The sequence below is a fragment of the Centruroides sculpturatus genome, unplaced genomic scaffold (genome assembly GCF_000671375.1).
Source record: "Centruroides sculpturatus isolate CEXI.00-Female unplaced genomic scaffold, Cexi_2.0 scaffold102, whole genome shotgun sequence".
Lineage (NCBI taxonomy): Eukaryota > Metazoa > Arthropoda > Arachnida > Scorpiones > Buthidae > Centruroides > Centruroides sculpturatus.
Genome location: NW_019384295.1, coordinates 912525 through 926536, shown reverse-complemented (window position 1 = coordinate 926536; position 14012 = coordinate 912525). Strand labels below are relative to the sequence as shown.

Below are 14012 nucleotides of genomic sequence, written 5' to 3'. Positions count from 1 at the left end.
TAATGAGACTCTTATCACTTCTAACCTTTGAAAACTATTATATTTATATATCATTACGAAATTTATTTTTATAAATTTCAAAATGAACTACCACCATTTTACAAATGAATTTCTTTTCTTTTAATAAAAACTATCAATTACTCTTTGAATAGAAATTAAATACTTTGAATATGAACAATTATCATTCAGATGGCTAATTTTTTAGAATTTTATAAGTATTCTATTAATATTTTGAATTTATTGTTATTATTATTCCTTACTCTTTTAAACCAATAATCGCTCACTTATTGCGTTTATCAAACGAAATCTTTCTCGATTGGTTTATAAAGATTCAAACTGTCCAATAAAACCATCTAAAAGCAATAACTATAACTTAGTAAAGTACTTAGACACGCCTATCTATTCCGGATTGGTAACTTTAAATTTAAACTTATATAATTAAGTTTTTCTTTCAATTTCATCTTCTGTTTAATTGGTTGATAAAATTTTAATCTAACAATCAACTCTAAAGATTTTAAATTCTAATTATATTTTTGTAAATTTTTGATTTCTTGCTTTATTAACATAAAGCAAGAAATCAAAAATTTCAAATTAACCAATAAAACAACTGAAACCAAAATATTTTTTAAAATTATATTATTTTAAATTATTCTTAATTATATATTATTTTTGTTAAAAAATAAATAAACATAAATTAAAGATTTATGACAGTGTGTTATAAATAATATTATATAAAACATTAATTTACATAAAATTAATTATATAATAATAAAATTTACGCCTTAATCGTTAAGAATTAATTAATTTGAATATTAAAATTCCAAGAGGGGGAAAAAGAAAATGAAAATGGAGAAGTTAGAGAGAAAATTAAGATGAATGTGATTTTCCTAAATAAGAATTTTATTATAACCTTAAATTATGATCGAAAATAATTAAAATGTAGGGATTTACTCGAGATGTAGGACATAAAATGTGCAGAATCGATCTTCGAGCCAAAAGCTCTGTCAAAAGCCATTCGATTGCTCTGACCTATAATGAACACAGAAGAGAAAGATAGAAGATACAGAAATTTTATTTCAGATGAAAGTAAAGTATAGGCTCGAGGGAAGGAACTGTGAAAGAATAACATGAAGTAAATAAAATGAGTAATATCAAAATCAAATGAAGGTCGATTTTGAAAGGTCAAATTTAAGAAGATTTAAGTTTAATTTTATTTTAATAAAATTTCAGAATGTTAACTTATTTAAATGATATACATTTATGTTAGTTTACAGAAAAGATTTAATAATCTGAAATGAATTTATAATTTCGAAATTTTGTAGTAAAATGGATATTTTTGCATAATTATATAAATTCCCTTAATGATGAAAAGATAATTAAGAGTTATGAAATTAAAATTGGCGTTTGATGTCATTATCATTATGAATAAACCATTTCTGTTTTGTTAAAATATATCTTTTTTTTTAAAAAAATAAAGTGTATTTTATTGTTATTATTATTATTATTATTTTCTTAACTGGAAATGAAATGACGCGAGTTATTAAATTTCTTAAAGAGATATTGATACAGTTTTAAACTTTGAAATTATTCTGTTAGAAATAATGTTTACTTTAATGGAATTTAGAATTTAAAAGAGCCATTAAATTCAATTTAAAGAAGAATTTATTTTCAGAGCATGCAGAACGTATTTTTCCATAAAAATAAATGTTTTCTAAAAAAAAAATGTTACGGGACAAGAAACAGCGTTTCTGTGTCACTGAAGATAATTTCTTTCCACAGGTGCTGTTGTAGATAGGGAAAATGGGCCAGTAACTATGAAACAGCGATTTGTGGAGCATGGTACAAACGAAGACGACACTAGGAATCATCATGGTGCACATGTTTTGCCATCATTTGATAACACAACAGCACAAAATGTTACAACGCAACTCGGCCAAACCGCTTATCTACATTGCATTGTCAATAATTTAGGTGATAAAACAGTAAGTTCATTTCTCATTTTAAAATATAATAAAATTTTTGAACGTTATCATTCCTCACCCCAAAAAATTTCCTTTAATCTTATCTACATACATTCATTTTTAAGATAATTCAAGTTTTGTTTTATTAACAAATTTAGAAAAAAAAGAATTTAAAAATTCGGGATTCGGGTAACTTTATAATGCTATAAAAAATTCTATGTGAGGAATGTATTACTTTGATAGATTAAAGAAATTTAATGATTTTATAAATATTATAAAGATTAATATATATTAAAGTGGTTTGCTATGTAATTTCACATAATTTCTGTCATTCTAAACATCTGTTTTTGTCAGTATGTCGCATTCTTATTACTTAAGGTATCTTCCACATTAAAGAAAGATGTTAGAAAAGAAAAATATAAAGATTTTTAGAAAAATGTAAAAAAATGCAAATTATCGACTTTCAAATCATCAAATACAAATTAGTACAGCGGTCATCAATCAAATCAAGAAGCATCGAATATCTTTTTTACTTTTTCTTTTCCCTTTTTCTTAGAGAAAGGATGAGTCGTTGTAGAAAATGAGATCCATCTTCTCTTTTCTCAATTCTGGGAATGCTGGCGCCGTTACTTTGTATAGAAAAATTGCTATTCTTTATTACAACAATAGATAATATTTGATAAGATTTAAATTATATCTTTTTTTCAACAATTATTTATTACATAAATCCCTAACTATAACATTGTTTTAACACAGGCAGAATAAGTACAATTTTTTTTTGTTTTTTAATTTAAATATTTTATTTTTATATTTTAAAGTTTGTAAACTTTTATTTTAAGAATAAAATAAAGCAAACAATATATATATATATATATTTATTTATATACAGTTTCTTTTTGTGATTGAAAGCTTTATAGGAAATGAACTTTCACAATTCAAACACCATAGAGAATAAACGCCTAGTATGGAATTACAAACATGGGTACATTATATTCTGTTCTGAATGAGTGTCATAAAATATCAAAGGAGGTCGGATATTTCTGTTCAGATAAGGGGACGAATATTTTTTTATATTTTTTTAGTTCTTTGCAGATATCACAATAGACAGAAAGGACAATACTCTTTTAACTTTATTGTTCCCATTGACATCGGTAGTGTGGTATTCTAAACAAAAAGATCATTATGTTACTAGCGAAAAGAGAAAAATACAAAAAAATTGCATCTATTGTTAATTGAAAAAAGAATTTTTAAAAACTCTTTTATTATCATCTGATGACTCGGATTTTAAATAAGGAATTAGTCATATGTTAATTATATAATAATAAAATTTACGCCTTAATCGTTAAGAATTAATTAATTTGAATATTAAAATTCCAAGAGGGGGAAAAAGAAAATGAAAATGGAGAAGTTAGAGAGAAAATTAAGATGAATGTGATTTTCCTAAATAAGAATTTTATTATAACCTTAAATTATGATCGAAAATAATTAAAATGTAGGGATTTACTCGAGATGTAGGACATAAAATGTGCAGAATCGATCTTCGAGCCAAAAGCTCTGTCAAAAGCCATTCGATTGCTCTGACCTATAATGAACACAGAAGAGAAAGATAGAAGATACAGAAATTTTATTTCAGATGAAAGTAAAGTATAGGCTCGAGGGAAGGAACTGTGAAAGAATAACATGAAGTAAATAAAATGAGTAATATCAAAATCAAATGAAGGTCGATTTTGAAAGGTCAAATTTAAGAAGATTTAAGTTTAATTTTATTTTAATAAAATTTCAGAATGTTAACTTATTTAAATGATATACATTTATGTTAGTTTACAGAAAAGATTTAATAATCTGAAATGAATTTATAATTTCGAAATTTTGTAGTAAAATGGATATTTTTGCATAATTATATAAATTCCCTTAATGATGAAAAGATAATTAAGAGTTATGAAATTAAAATTGGCGTTTGATGTCATTATCATTATGAATAAACCATTTCTGTTTTGTTAAAATATATCTTTTTTTTTAAAAAAATAAAGTGTATTTTATTGTTATTATTATTATTATTATTTTCTTAACTGGAAATGAAATGACGCGAGTTATTAAATTTCTTAAAGAGATATTGATACAGTTTTAAACTTTGAAATTATTCTGTTAGAAATAATGTTTACTTTAATGGAATTTAGAATTTAAAAGAGCCATTAAATTCAATTTAAAGAAGAATTTATTTTCAGAGCATGCAGAACGTATTTTTCNAATATTATTTTACATAATTTAATATTTTCTGTTTACTGAAATAGGATTTTGTATATAAGTAACACATAAAAACATCTCTTCGAATGTTCAATAGAAACTTGCAAAAAATACATCTCCTTAAATATGATTTGAAGAAAAATACTTTAAGAAAAAATGATTTATAATTCATTTATACGTGTTATATTAGAATATAAGTTTGATAAATGTACAGAAATTTGATATAAAAAGTCACAAATTTCAAAATGGTAATATAAAACATTTTTTTACAAAATATGGTGCAAATGTTCTAATTTAAATACAAAAATTTCTTCCAAAAAATTGGAATATGGCTGAATCCTTTCACAAATGAAAGGTATTATAATAGTAAAATATCTTCAGATTGAAATCCAAGCGAATTTCAGTTGCATTAGGATGTAAGGATGGATGTGTTGCCCACATATCGTATTTTAAAATAAGAAGCTGTCATATGAGCAAGAAGAGAAATGACACAATGCTTCACTGCCAGATTTTGGAGATAAAATGGGATATTTTTTTTTATTTTTATTTTATTTTATTTTATTTTTTTTTCTTCCTCCTTTCTTCCAGATTGCGCATATTTTTTAAAATCAAAATACCATCTGTCCTGATAAAATAATGTGAAAAATTTATAAATTATTAAGGTGTATAAATTTACATATATTTTATATATTTATATAAACTTAAGATAATTTATTAAGTTTAAAAGTATATATAAGTTATTAAACTGTTATAAAATCCTTAATTCAAATTTATCTTTTCATCAAGAAGAATCCTTAATATAATAAAGTATTAATTACATTTTATTATCTGCTGAACTATTTACTTTAGTTGATAGTAGCGGTTTTAATAACTTATCTTGCGATAATCTAACAGAATACATCATGTTTCGTCATTAATGTCTCACCTGCTCTATGTATAGACATTATATATATTCAGCTATAATAATTTATGTGATCTTCTCTCTATGTTGAAGCACTAAAGCTAAAATTAGGAGTCATTAGTCAAGTTAGTTCTGGTATCCATAGCAACACTAATTTTCTTTCACAAAGGTAAAATCTGAATTATTTTTTACACGATTACGCAAGTAATCCTATTAACCTCTCATTTGATTTGATTGAGTTTACAGATGAATTAACTAACATATGATGAAAAATTTAATCTTATTTTTAAAAGGGAAATCTTCATTTAATAACAATTCATACTTTTCGAAATGTATTTTTAATCATTTTATTATATTTTAGTTTTTTTTTTAAATAAATTAAATTAATAAAACTGATTAAATTGCATTCTTTTCGTGATTATTCTAACTTCAAATAACGTAGTATACATTTATTATATATATATAATTTTAATTGTGTGAACTCTGTAAGGATTTTATTTAAGATTTCTTTCTCTTTGTAAAAGTGAAACAAGCCGAATAATGTTGTCTCTCAATTTTTCTGTGCACTGAGAACGTCACCTCTTGTGTCTTTACTGACAAACAACAGACATTGAACCTGCTACACTGTCAAGCTGCAGGTACTTGTTGACAGAATTCTTTCTAAAAAGAAATGGAGAAAATCCACGAATTGCTTCCCAAAAGTCCATTTTACCTTGAATCTTTTCTTGTTTGTTGTGGGTTAAATACCTATTTTATTATGTTTTTTAAAAAAAGAAATTAAAAATCTTAAGTATTTTAAAATCTTTTAGAAATATGAAAATTTATACTTTTCTCTCTTATCGATTTAGCTGGAATTTTGCAATTAAGATAAATATTTAAAATAACGAGAACACATGAATTAAAAATATGAAGAATATATATATATATATATANTATTTTCCTAATTTTTGAAATAATATACTAAAGAATGTTGTGTATGAATGTGGAGTATATATATATATATTTTTTTTTTCGAGTTCGATTTATTCAAATGTATATTGCGTATCATAATTTAGGTCTGTCTATTGCTTATATATGCTAATTTTACGATTTAATGATTATCTCGAAATATCCATTGTGTTAATGCTAGTAAATAGTTTAATATAACAATGCAATTATTATTAAATTCTGTTTCCCATGATTCTCCTGAATTGATTTAGTTCAATATTTTAAGTTATTTTACAAGGAATTTTACATGTTTCGTTTACTCTAAGATTCTCTTTTTGTATACTTTTATAAAATGCAACGTGTTTTCTATGTTCTTTTCTGTTTCTATAATTCTTTTCTTTTCTTGTTCTGTCGTTCTTGATCTTGATGCTTTCTTCTCCATTAAAACGCATTCTCTATTCTTCTTGTTTACATACACTACAGGGAACACAATGTTTTTTTGAGCCTGTTTCATTTTTTCTTTTCTTACTCTCTGCATGGTGATGCTTTCGACATCCTAAAATCTCTTTTAAATAATTTTACAAAAAAAAATCTAGCATATTTTTTGTCTATTTTATTCTACTTTAGAGGTTAACGATATTTTTCTTATTATGCAAAAAAAAAATTCTGTTTTGTTTACTAGAAATTTTAATTAATATCAAATTTTATTTTCTTCTATCGTTTTCCATAGAAAACAACGTCCATTATAACTTATATATAATTCGTTTCGTTTAAAGAATTACTATTTTTTAAATGTTTAATGCTAATTAACAGTTGATTATAATTATAAATTTAATTATAATGTTAATTAAATTAATTACTAAGCATTTTAGAGTATATAAGGTAAAGACGTATCATATTTTCTTAAGGGAAAAAAATGCAATTTTTTTTTTTTTTGGAAAATTTACAGGCATCGATTTTACAGATAAAAATATATTAAAATAAGAAAATTGCATCCTGTAAACGTCAGAATCTAATAATTCATAACTAAAATTGTACCTTCTTGTAAAAATAATGGAAAAGACGGAAAAAACGAAGTCAAATTCAAATTTCTGTAATATAAAATAAATTATCTGTCAAGATATAATCAAACAGGTTAAATTATGGTATGTTATCACTTGAAAATGGGAGGTAGATGATTATTACATGGATTAAAGAAAATTACATGTAAGGAATCATCCGTCAACAAAAATAGAATTTTTAAGACAAAAAAAAAAAAACTACACAGTCGATCAGTAAGTAAGAAGAAGAAGACGAAGAAGAAGAAGAAGAAGAATAGAATTGATCTTTCAAAATGAACTAATACATCTTTCAAGGAGGTCCATTTGTTACATTACCCTTGGGCATATTAACATGTATCATTGTGCCATTAAGCAGCAATAAAGTACAAGACATAGAATTATCCTGTGAAAGTTGTATCAATCAACGTTACTTTCTAAAGTACAGTTGCGACAGGAACAAATGAATATGCCATTGAAAGACGACATTGCGCGTAAGCTTCCTTACTTCTTAAAGGTGAACAACGAAATAGTTTTGGCAAAGTTTTTCGGTTTAGAAAATGATGTAATTTATTTTCCAATGACATTGTGTGACTTCAAAAATGTGATACTTTTTTGATTTTTGACTAACAAGAATGGTTTCTGCAAGGAGTAGAAGAAGAAGTGGGGGGAGGGAAAAAAAGGAATTTATAATCTTAGCATTTAAATGAAGTGATGTCATTCAAGCATGATCTGCTATATAACTTTTTCCTTTAAGAAAAATTCTCATTTATCTTTAATGGGCAGATAGTAAAGTTTGTCAATTCATGTGTGAATATTTAAGAAAATGAAGCTACTAACAAAATTAGCAAAAGTAAGTTTACATTTTCTAATTTATTTATTTAATTTTTTGCTTAAAAAAATAATAATATTAATAACTTTAGTGTTGCAATTATTTAACAAGAATTTTCTTTTTTAAGTTTCGTCACAAAATAGCAATCTTCGTCATTTAATAATTATTAAAATTATATTTTATTTTAAATATAACTTAATTAATCTTGTTTGATACAAATTAGAATAATTTATAAATGATAATATTATTACTATAAATGAAGAATTTTTAATTAATTTACTCGATATTTTTCTTTTATAAAATGAATTTATTCAGTAAATTTTAATATATTTTATTAATTTTCTAACAATTATAGATAATTAACATTTTAATTTTATTTAAACACAAAAAATCTATTTTCTTTTTTTTCTTTTTTTTTGTAATTTTTAGAAAATTAAACTACTTTTTTTGCAATATTTTCAACGTTACAAGAAATAATTTAATAATATTTTTAACGTTTCTCATAACTTTAATTTCGTTTTTTTTATAATCAATTTTTATTTTAATATAATTGTATTCATCATATTATTTTTTAAAATAGTTAAAATATCAACTCCGATATTGGATAAGTTTAATGAAGTGTATTACTTTTTTAATAATTAAAAAAAAACTGTATAATCAGTTACGGTTATTAAAGCATCTAATGATGTATATTATTTAAAAAACTAAGAAAAAAATTAAAAATATATAAGATAAAAAACCCCCCTCTACTTAAAAAAAATAATGATAATAAAACTAAGAGACCAAATTTACAACTTTAAAACTTAAACGATTAATATTAAGGTCATCGTTGTCCAAAATATCTTCCTTATTATACATAAAGTAAGCTTAATTCTGCATGAAAGAATTTCGATAACACTTCTTTTTTTTTTCTTTAATTTTTTTATTTTTGGATTCTTCTTTTTTTCTTCTTCTTAAATTTAGTTTCTCTTCTTAGGTTTTGACTCGATTTTTATTGAAAAGAGAAAGCTAATGATAATCATTCTCATGCATCAATGCTATTGTAACCGTTACTCGAAGAATAATTTTCTCGCTTTGCATTGAAAGAGCCAATACGATTTCGACAAGTCGCTTTTGCTTTAATGCCGAAGAGTTGATGTCTGTAGGGAGGTGACAAGCCATTAATTATCTCGCTGTTCCTCAACGAAGTTTTTCTAACACAGGATGCGATCTGTAGGTCGTTGGGATGGTGCCAGCCATTGCTCCATCATTGAGGACAACCATAGTCCGTTAACTGTATATTGCGACAAGTGGTGATTACAGACATTAACAGTAATGGCGACAAGATGAAGAAAACCGATTACTCTATCAGGCTTGCATACTAGCAGATTAGTCATCATTCATTTTTGCTTCCTTTAATTAAAGATACTTAATGCTGGTTGCTGATTAAAATTATTAATGAAATCTTAAAAGTTGAACGGAAACAATTAATTTATTTCTAGTAATTTTGTTATCTTTGATTTCAAAGAGTGTTTATGGAATATTATAGATAACATATATATTTAAAAAATTAGACTAAAATTCGATTATGTTTTATCGTCAGTTTTGATATACATTTAATGTAGGAATAACTTCTAAACTTTATATAATTAATAAAGGCTTTTAAATAATATTATTTAAGTTTCTAACTTAAAAAGTTAAGAATTTTTTTTCCTCCCATTGAAAAGAAGTTTAGTAACTAATAGTGTCCTTCGATCTTTTACCTGTAAAAGTATCCAAGAATTCTTCTTTTTCTTCCTCTACTTCTTTTTATTTGCACAAAGTTCGGTAACTAACAAATCTTTTTTTTTCTTCTTCCTCCACTAACAAAAACTCAGAAGAACACTTTTATTATCAATTGATATATATCTACTATCGAGCAAGAGTCCTTATTTATAACACAATGTTACAAATTTTCTTTGAAAATTCTACCTTTTCATGTGAAATAATACAGTAAAAATTTCTAGGAAAAAAAGAAAGTTATACTATATTAAACCGTTATATATATATATATTTTTTTTCTTTCACTGCCATTGATATATACACATCAGGTGGCTGACTATAGATTGATTTTTTTTCCTTTTGAAATATCTCAAGCTAGTGATATAAATGGATAAACAAAAAAAAAAGTCTATGGAAATAAAAAAAAAAGAAATCAATTTACTTTCAACATTCACAGTTTTTCTTTGGTAGTAAGATTCACATTGAGAAGAGGTTTTGATTTTTTCTGTGCAATAAAATATTGTTGAATAGGTAAATTGTATGCTCGTTCACATAAAGCTGAAGTATGTTTCAAAGCAGTATGGAAGGACCTCTTCTTGTTGATATCTCTGCCAGACCATCTGTCTCCGCGATGGTCTGTCCAAGCAGCGAGAAAAAAGATCATCGTGAGACTTTCACTTTTTTTTTCTTTTCTTTTACTTTTACTTTTTTTCCCTTATTTTTCGCTGTTTGAAAATTCGTACTTTCAAAGAAAAGTGATTTTTCTTTTCAGTTCGCACCGGTAAGGATTTTTGAAAGGAAGAAATGAAAAATTTCTTTTGGTTTAATGTGAATATATTTTATATTATTTTTTGTAATAAGAATATCTTTTATTTATCTTTTTAAAATTAAATTTTTATTATATTTTAAAATATTTTTCTACATGCTAATTTTCTACTTATTTTTTTTTCTTTCTGCCGATTTTTCTATAAGAATGCAGTTAAACTAAATATTAAAAAAAAATGTTATTAAAGTTAACAAATTGAACATTTATCATTTTCTAATGTTAAATCGAACATTATTAGATTGATTATAGTTAATAAAAGGAACAATCATCAAATAAACGATTATTGCTTTACGATATCTTTACCTTATCGATAAGATATGAGGATAACATATCCTCATATAAATGATAATTCCATCATATCCTACGATAATCTATATTATTATTATTATTATTTTCTGTGGAAAAATAACGTTAATAACCAGAAAGATCATCAAAACATTCTTGTAGAAAAAAGGGAAGTTAATGAAAATTTCACATAAGTTTAGCTTCGATAGTTGAGCTTTTCTTCGAATTTTTTTCCATTGAAAAAAAGAATAAATACATAAAATACAATTTATTTTATGAATAATTATCACAAAGTAACATTTATTCATTCTGAAAGTGAAAATTCTGCACGCATTACTTTCATAAATTAAATTATCAGAAAGTTATTATGACAGAAACAGATCTATAAATGGACTTTGATAATTATGTTACTATCATTGATTACTTAATCATAATAGAAAATAACTTTTTGAAACAATCTAACATTAAACTTAATTAAAGTAATGGAATAATTAATTTTTATTTTATAAGTCTTTAAAGAAAAGTAGTAAAAGACAAAGCTACTTTTTCCTTCCCCCCTCTTTCATAAATTTTTCACCTTTTAAATTTTTACTTATTAATTAAAAATTTTAATATTTTTAAAAATTAATTACGATTTAACAGAGTAGAAAATTAATATTTCTAATTACTAAATTTTAATTTATTTTCAATGTGTAATTTAAATAATAAATTTAAATAGAATCAATAAAGCTTGAAATTGTAAACTATAAATAATTTTTGTATCGCTTTGTTATTAGTTATTAAGAGATTTTATAATATTATTAGGTGAAGAAATTAAAATTTAATTTAATTTTTAAGAAAAACACGTTAAAACCAATTTATAAAAAATTTTGTAGAAAGGTTAAAAAAAATTATTTATAAATTCAAGAGAGAAAACAGAAAAGAAGACGTACTTTCGAGCATAAGCATTAAATTTTCAAAATTCGGTTTATGAACGTAGAACAAATAACATTTTCTCTTGCCTTTCGGAAGGACACTGATCTGAAAATTTTAGAAATCAGCTTACAGCTGGTCTTCAACTTTACTTGTCTAGTAAAAGTTGTTAAAAATAAATGAACCGACAGCACCTTTATCTCTAGAGACAACAGTTTACTACAACCTCTTTCCATTCCTATCCTATCCTTTTTTTTCTTTTTTATCCTTTACACTACTTATTGAAAGTTTTAACACCTTATGTAAAATCGTAAGAATTTATTCATATCAAAGACGTATTTATTATTCTAAGCACAATCATTCTTCACTTCAATAGTAAGACGACATCAATGCAACTGCCAGCTGTCATGATTGTTTGAGAAATGAGCTCGGAGCGTATTTCTAACAGCATTATTTCATATTTTTGACCTGAATTGTGAATAGATTCTCCTATTCTAAACAGTTTTACAATAAAGCCTTCATATAGACCTCAAAATCCGTTAGTATACAACATATCTTTGTAAAAAAATAGCGTTTGTAAAAGTTCATACGGATTTTGTTTTCCTAATCCTTTGATGCAATCATACTTTATTACTTATCTTTTCTTTCGATATTTTAGCTTTGAAGACGACTAAAATTTTCTTTTATTTATTTATTACTTTATACAGGAAATAAAGTAAATAACTTCATTTGTTTTTATTTTTCATACATTTTTGACTAATGGATGCGATGGTAAAGGTTTTGCTGACTTAAATTACTGTTTGTATGCCTTAAACTTTCATCTATCATTAAGTTATAATGCATTTGTCATCGGATATGGACATAACTTTGCTTAAATTAATTATTTAACTTAATTTCTTTTAAAGTTTATTCAGTTTTTATTCCATATAAAACATTACAACAAAGAATATACTTCATAACTCCTCTAATAAATTACTTTACTTACCAAAAAATATATATATATTATTGAATAGAATTTTAAACTATTTTACATACTTTTAAAAATTATTCTAAGATTTTATAATTAGAATAATTTGAAAATTGGATGAAATTTTTTATACAAATATAGTTATATAAATTACTTAAAATATTTTCCAAGTTAAAAAAAATTATAAAAAAGAAAATAGATAATACAGATGAATAAGATGATAGCTGTAGCTGGCATAGCATAGCAAAGTATAGCCAATCGATATAAGTTATCTACGAGAGAATAACCAATACCGTTTGTGGAAACATATTAAATTTATGGTATGTGACTCAACAAATTACGTTTCTGATCTATCATCCTGTCCAGAATGGATATCATCATATCTGAATATTCAAGAATAACAAATTCTATATATATATATATAGAATTTGTTATTCTTGAATATTCAGATATGATGATATCCATTCTGGACAGGATGATAGATCAGAAACGTAATTTGTTGAGTCACATACCATAAATTTAATATGTTTCCACAAACGGTATTGGTTATTCTCTCGTAGATAACTTATATCGATTGGCTATACTTTGCTATGCTATGCCAGCTACAGCTATCATCTTATTCATCTGTATTATCTATTTTCTTTTTTATAATTTTTTTTAACTTGGAAAATATTTTAAGTAATTTATATAACTATATTTGTATAAAAAATTTCATCCAATTTTCAAATTATTCTAATTATAAAATCTTAGAATAATTTTTAAAAGTATGTAAAATAGTTTAAAATTCTATTCAATAATATATATATTTTTTNTGATAGGAAAAATTTGTTTATTTTTTCTACAAGAATTTCCAATTACTTAAATCTTCAATATAATTTCTGATAAGTAGACATTTAAATAATTTTATTTTAAACTTTGAAGAAATTTATAGTTTAAAAGATGAAAAATTGACAATTTGAATACGAGAATTTTACGTATAAGTTCTTATCAATAAATGTCATTTATGTCAAATAACTCATTTAATTTTAAAAGTTGAAAAATTTAACTGATTAAATCACAGTTTTCTAAATTAAATTATCGAAATGGAATGGTGTGAAAGTCGAAGGTTTGTATTCGATCCCAATTCGAAAACATCAATATAGGATGATATTGCTTTGCCAGGATCCAGTCACTCGATACGTTCAAGTGTCAAAACGGTTTACAGTCGTTTTCCTTCTGCAATCAACTTGTTCATATTTCAACGTTTGGATTTGACGGGTTTCCTATTTCTATCTACTGTCAACTGCGGATATTAAAAGACATTTTCAAGGCTTCAGTGATTGTTCCTTTCAAAACTGTTGTTCGAAAGTTGATTTTGTAATAGTATATATATATATATAT

The 14012-nt window shown here is 24.3% G+C and overlaps 1 protein-coding gene across 1 annotated transcript in view; it reads left to right on the top strand.

Moving 5' to 3' along the window:
• Nucleotides 1-14012, top strand: part of LOC111620970 (neurotrimin-like) — a 109991-nt gene that overhangs the window by 51159 nt on the left and 44820 nt on the right. The window contains exon 2 of the mRNA XM_023363030.1: nt 1780-1982. Coding sequence (XP_023218798.1) covers nt 1780-1982 — 203 coding nt within the window. The remainder of the gene's footprint in view (nt 1-1779; nt 1983-14012) is intronic.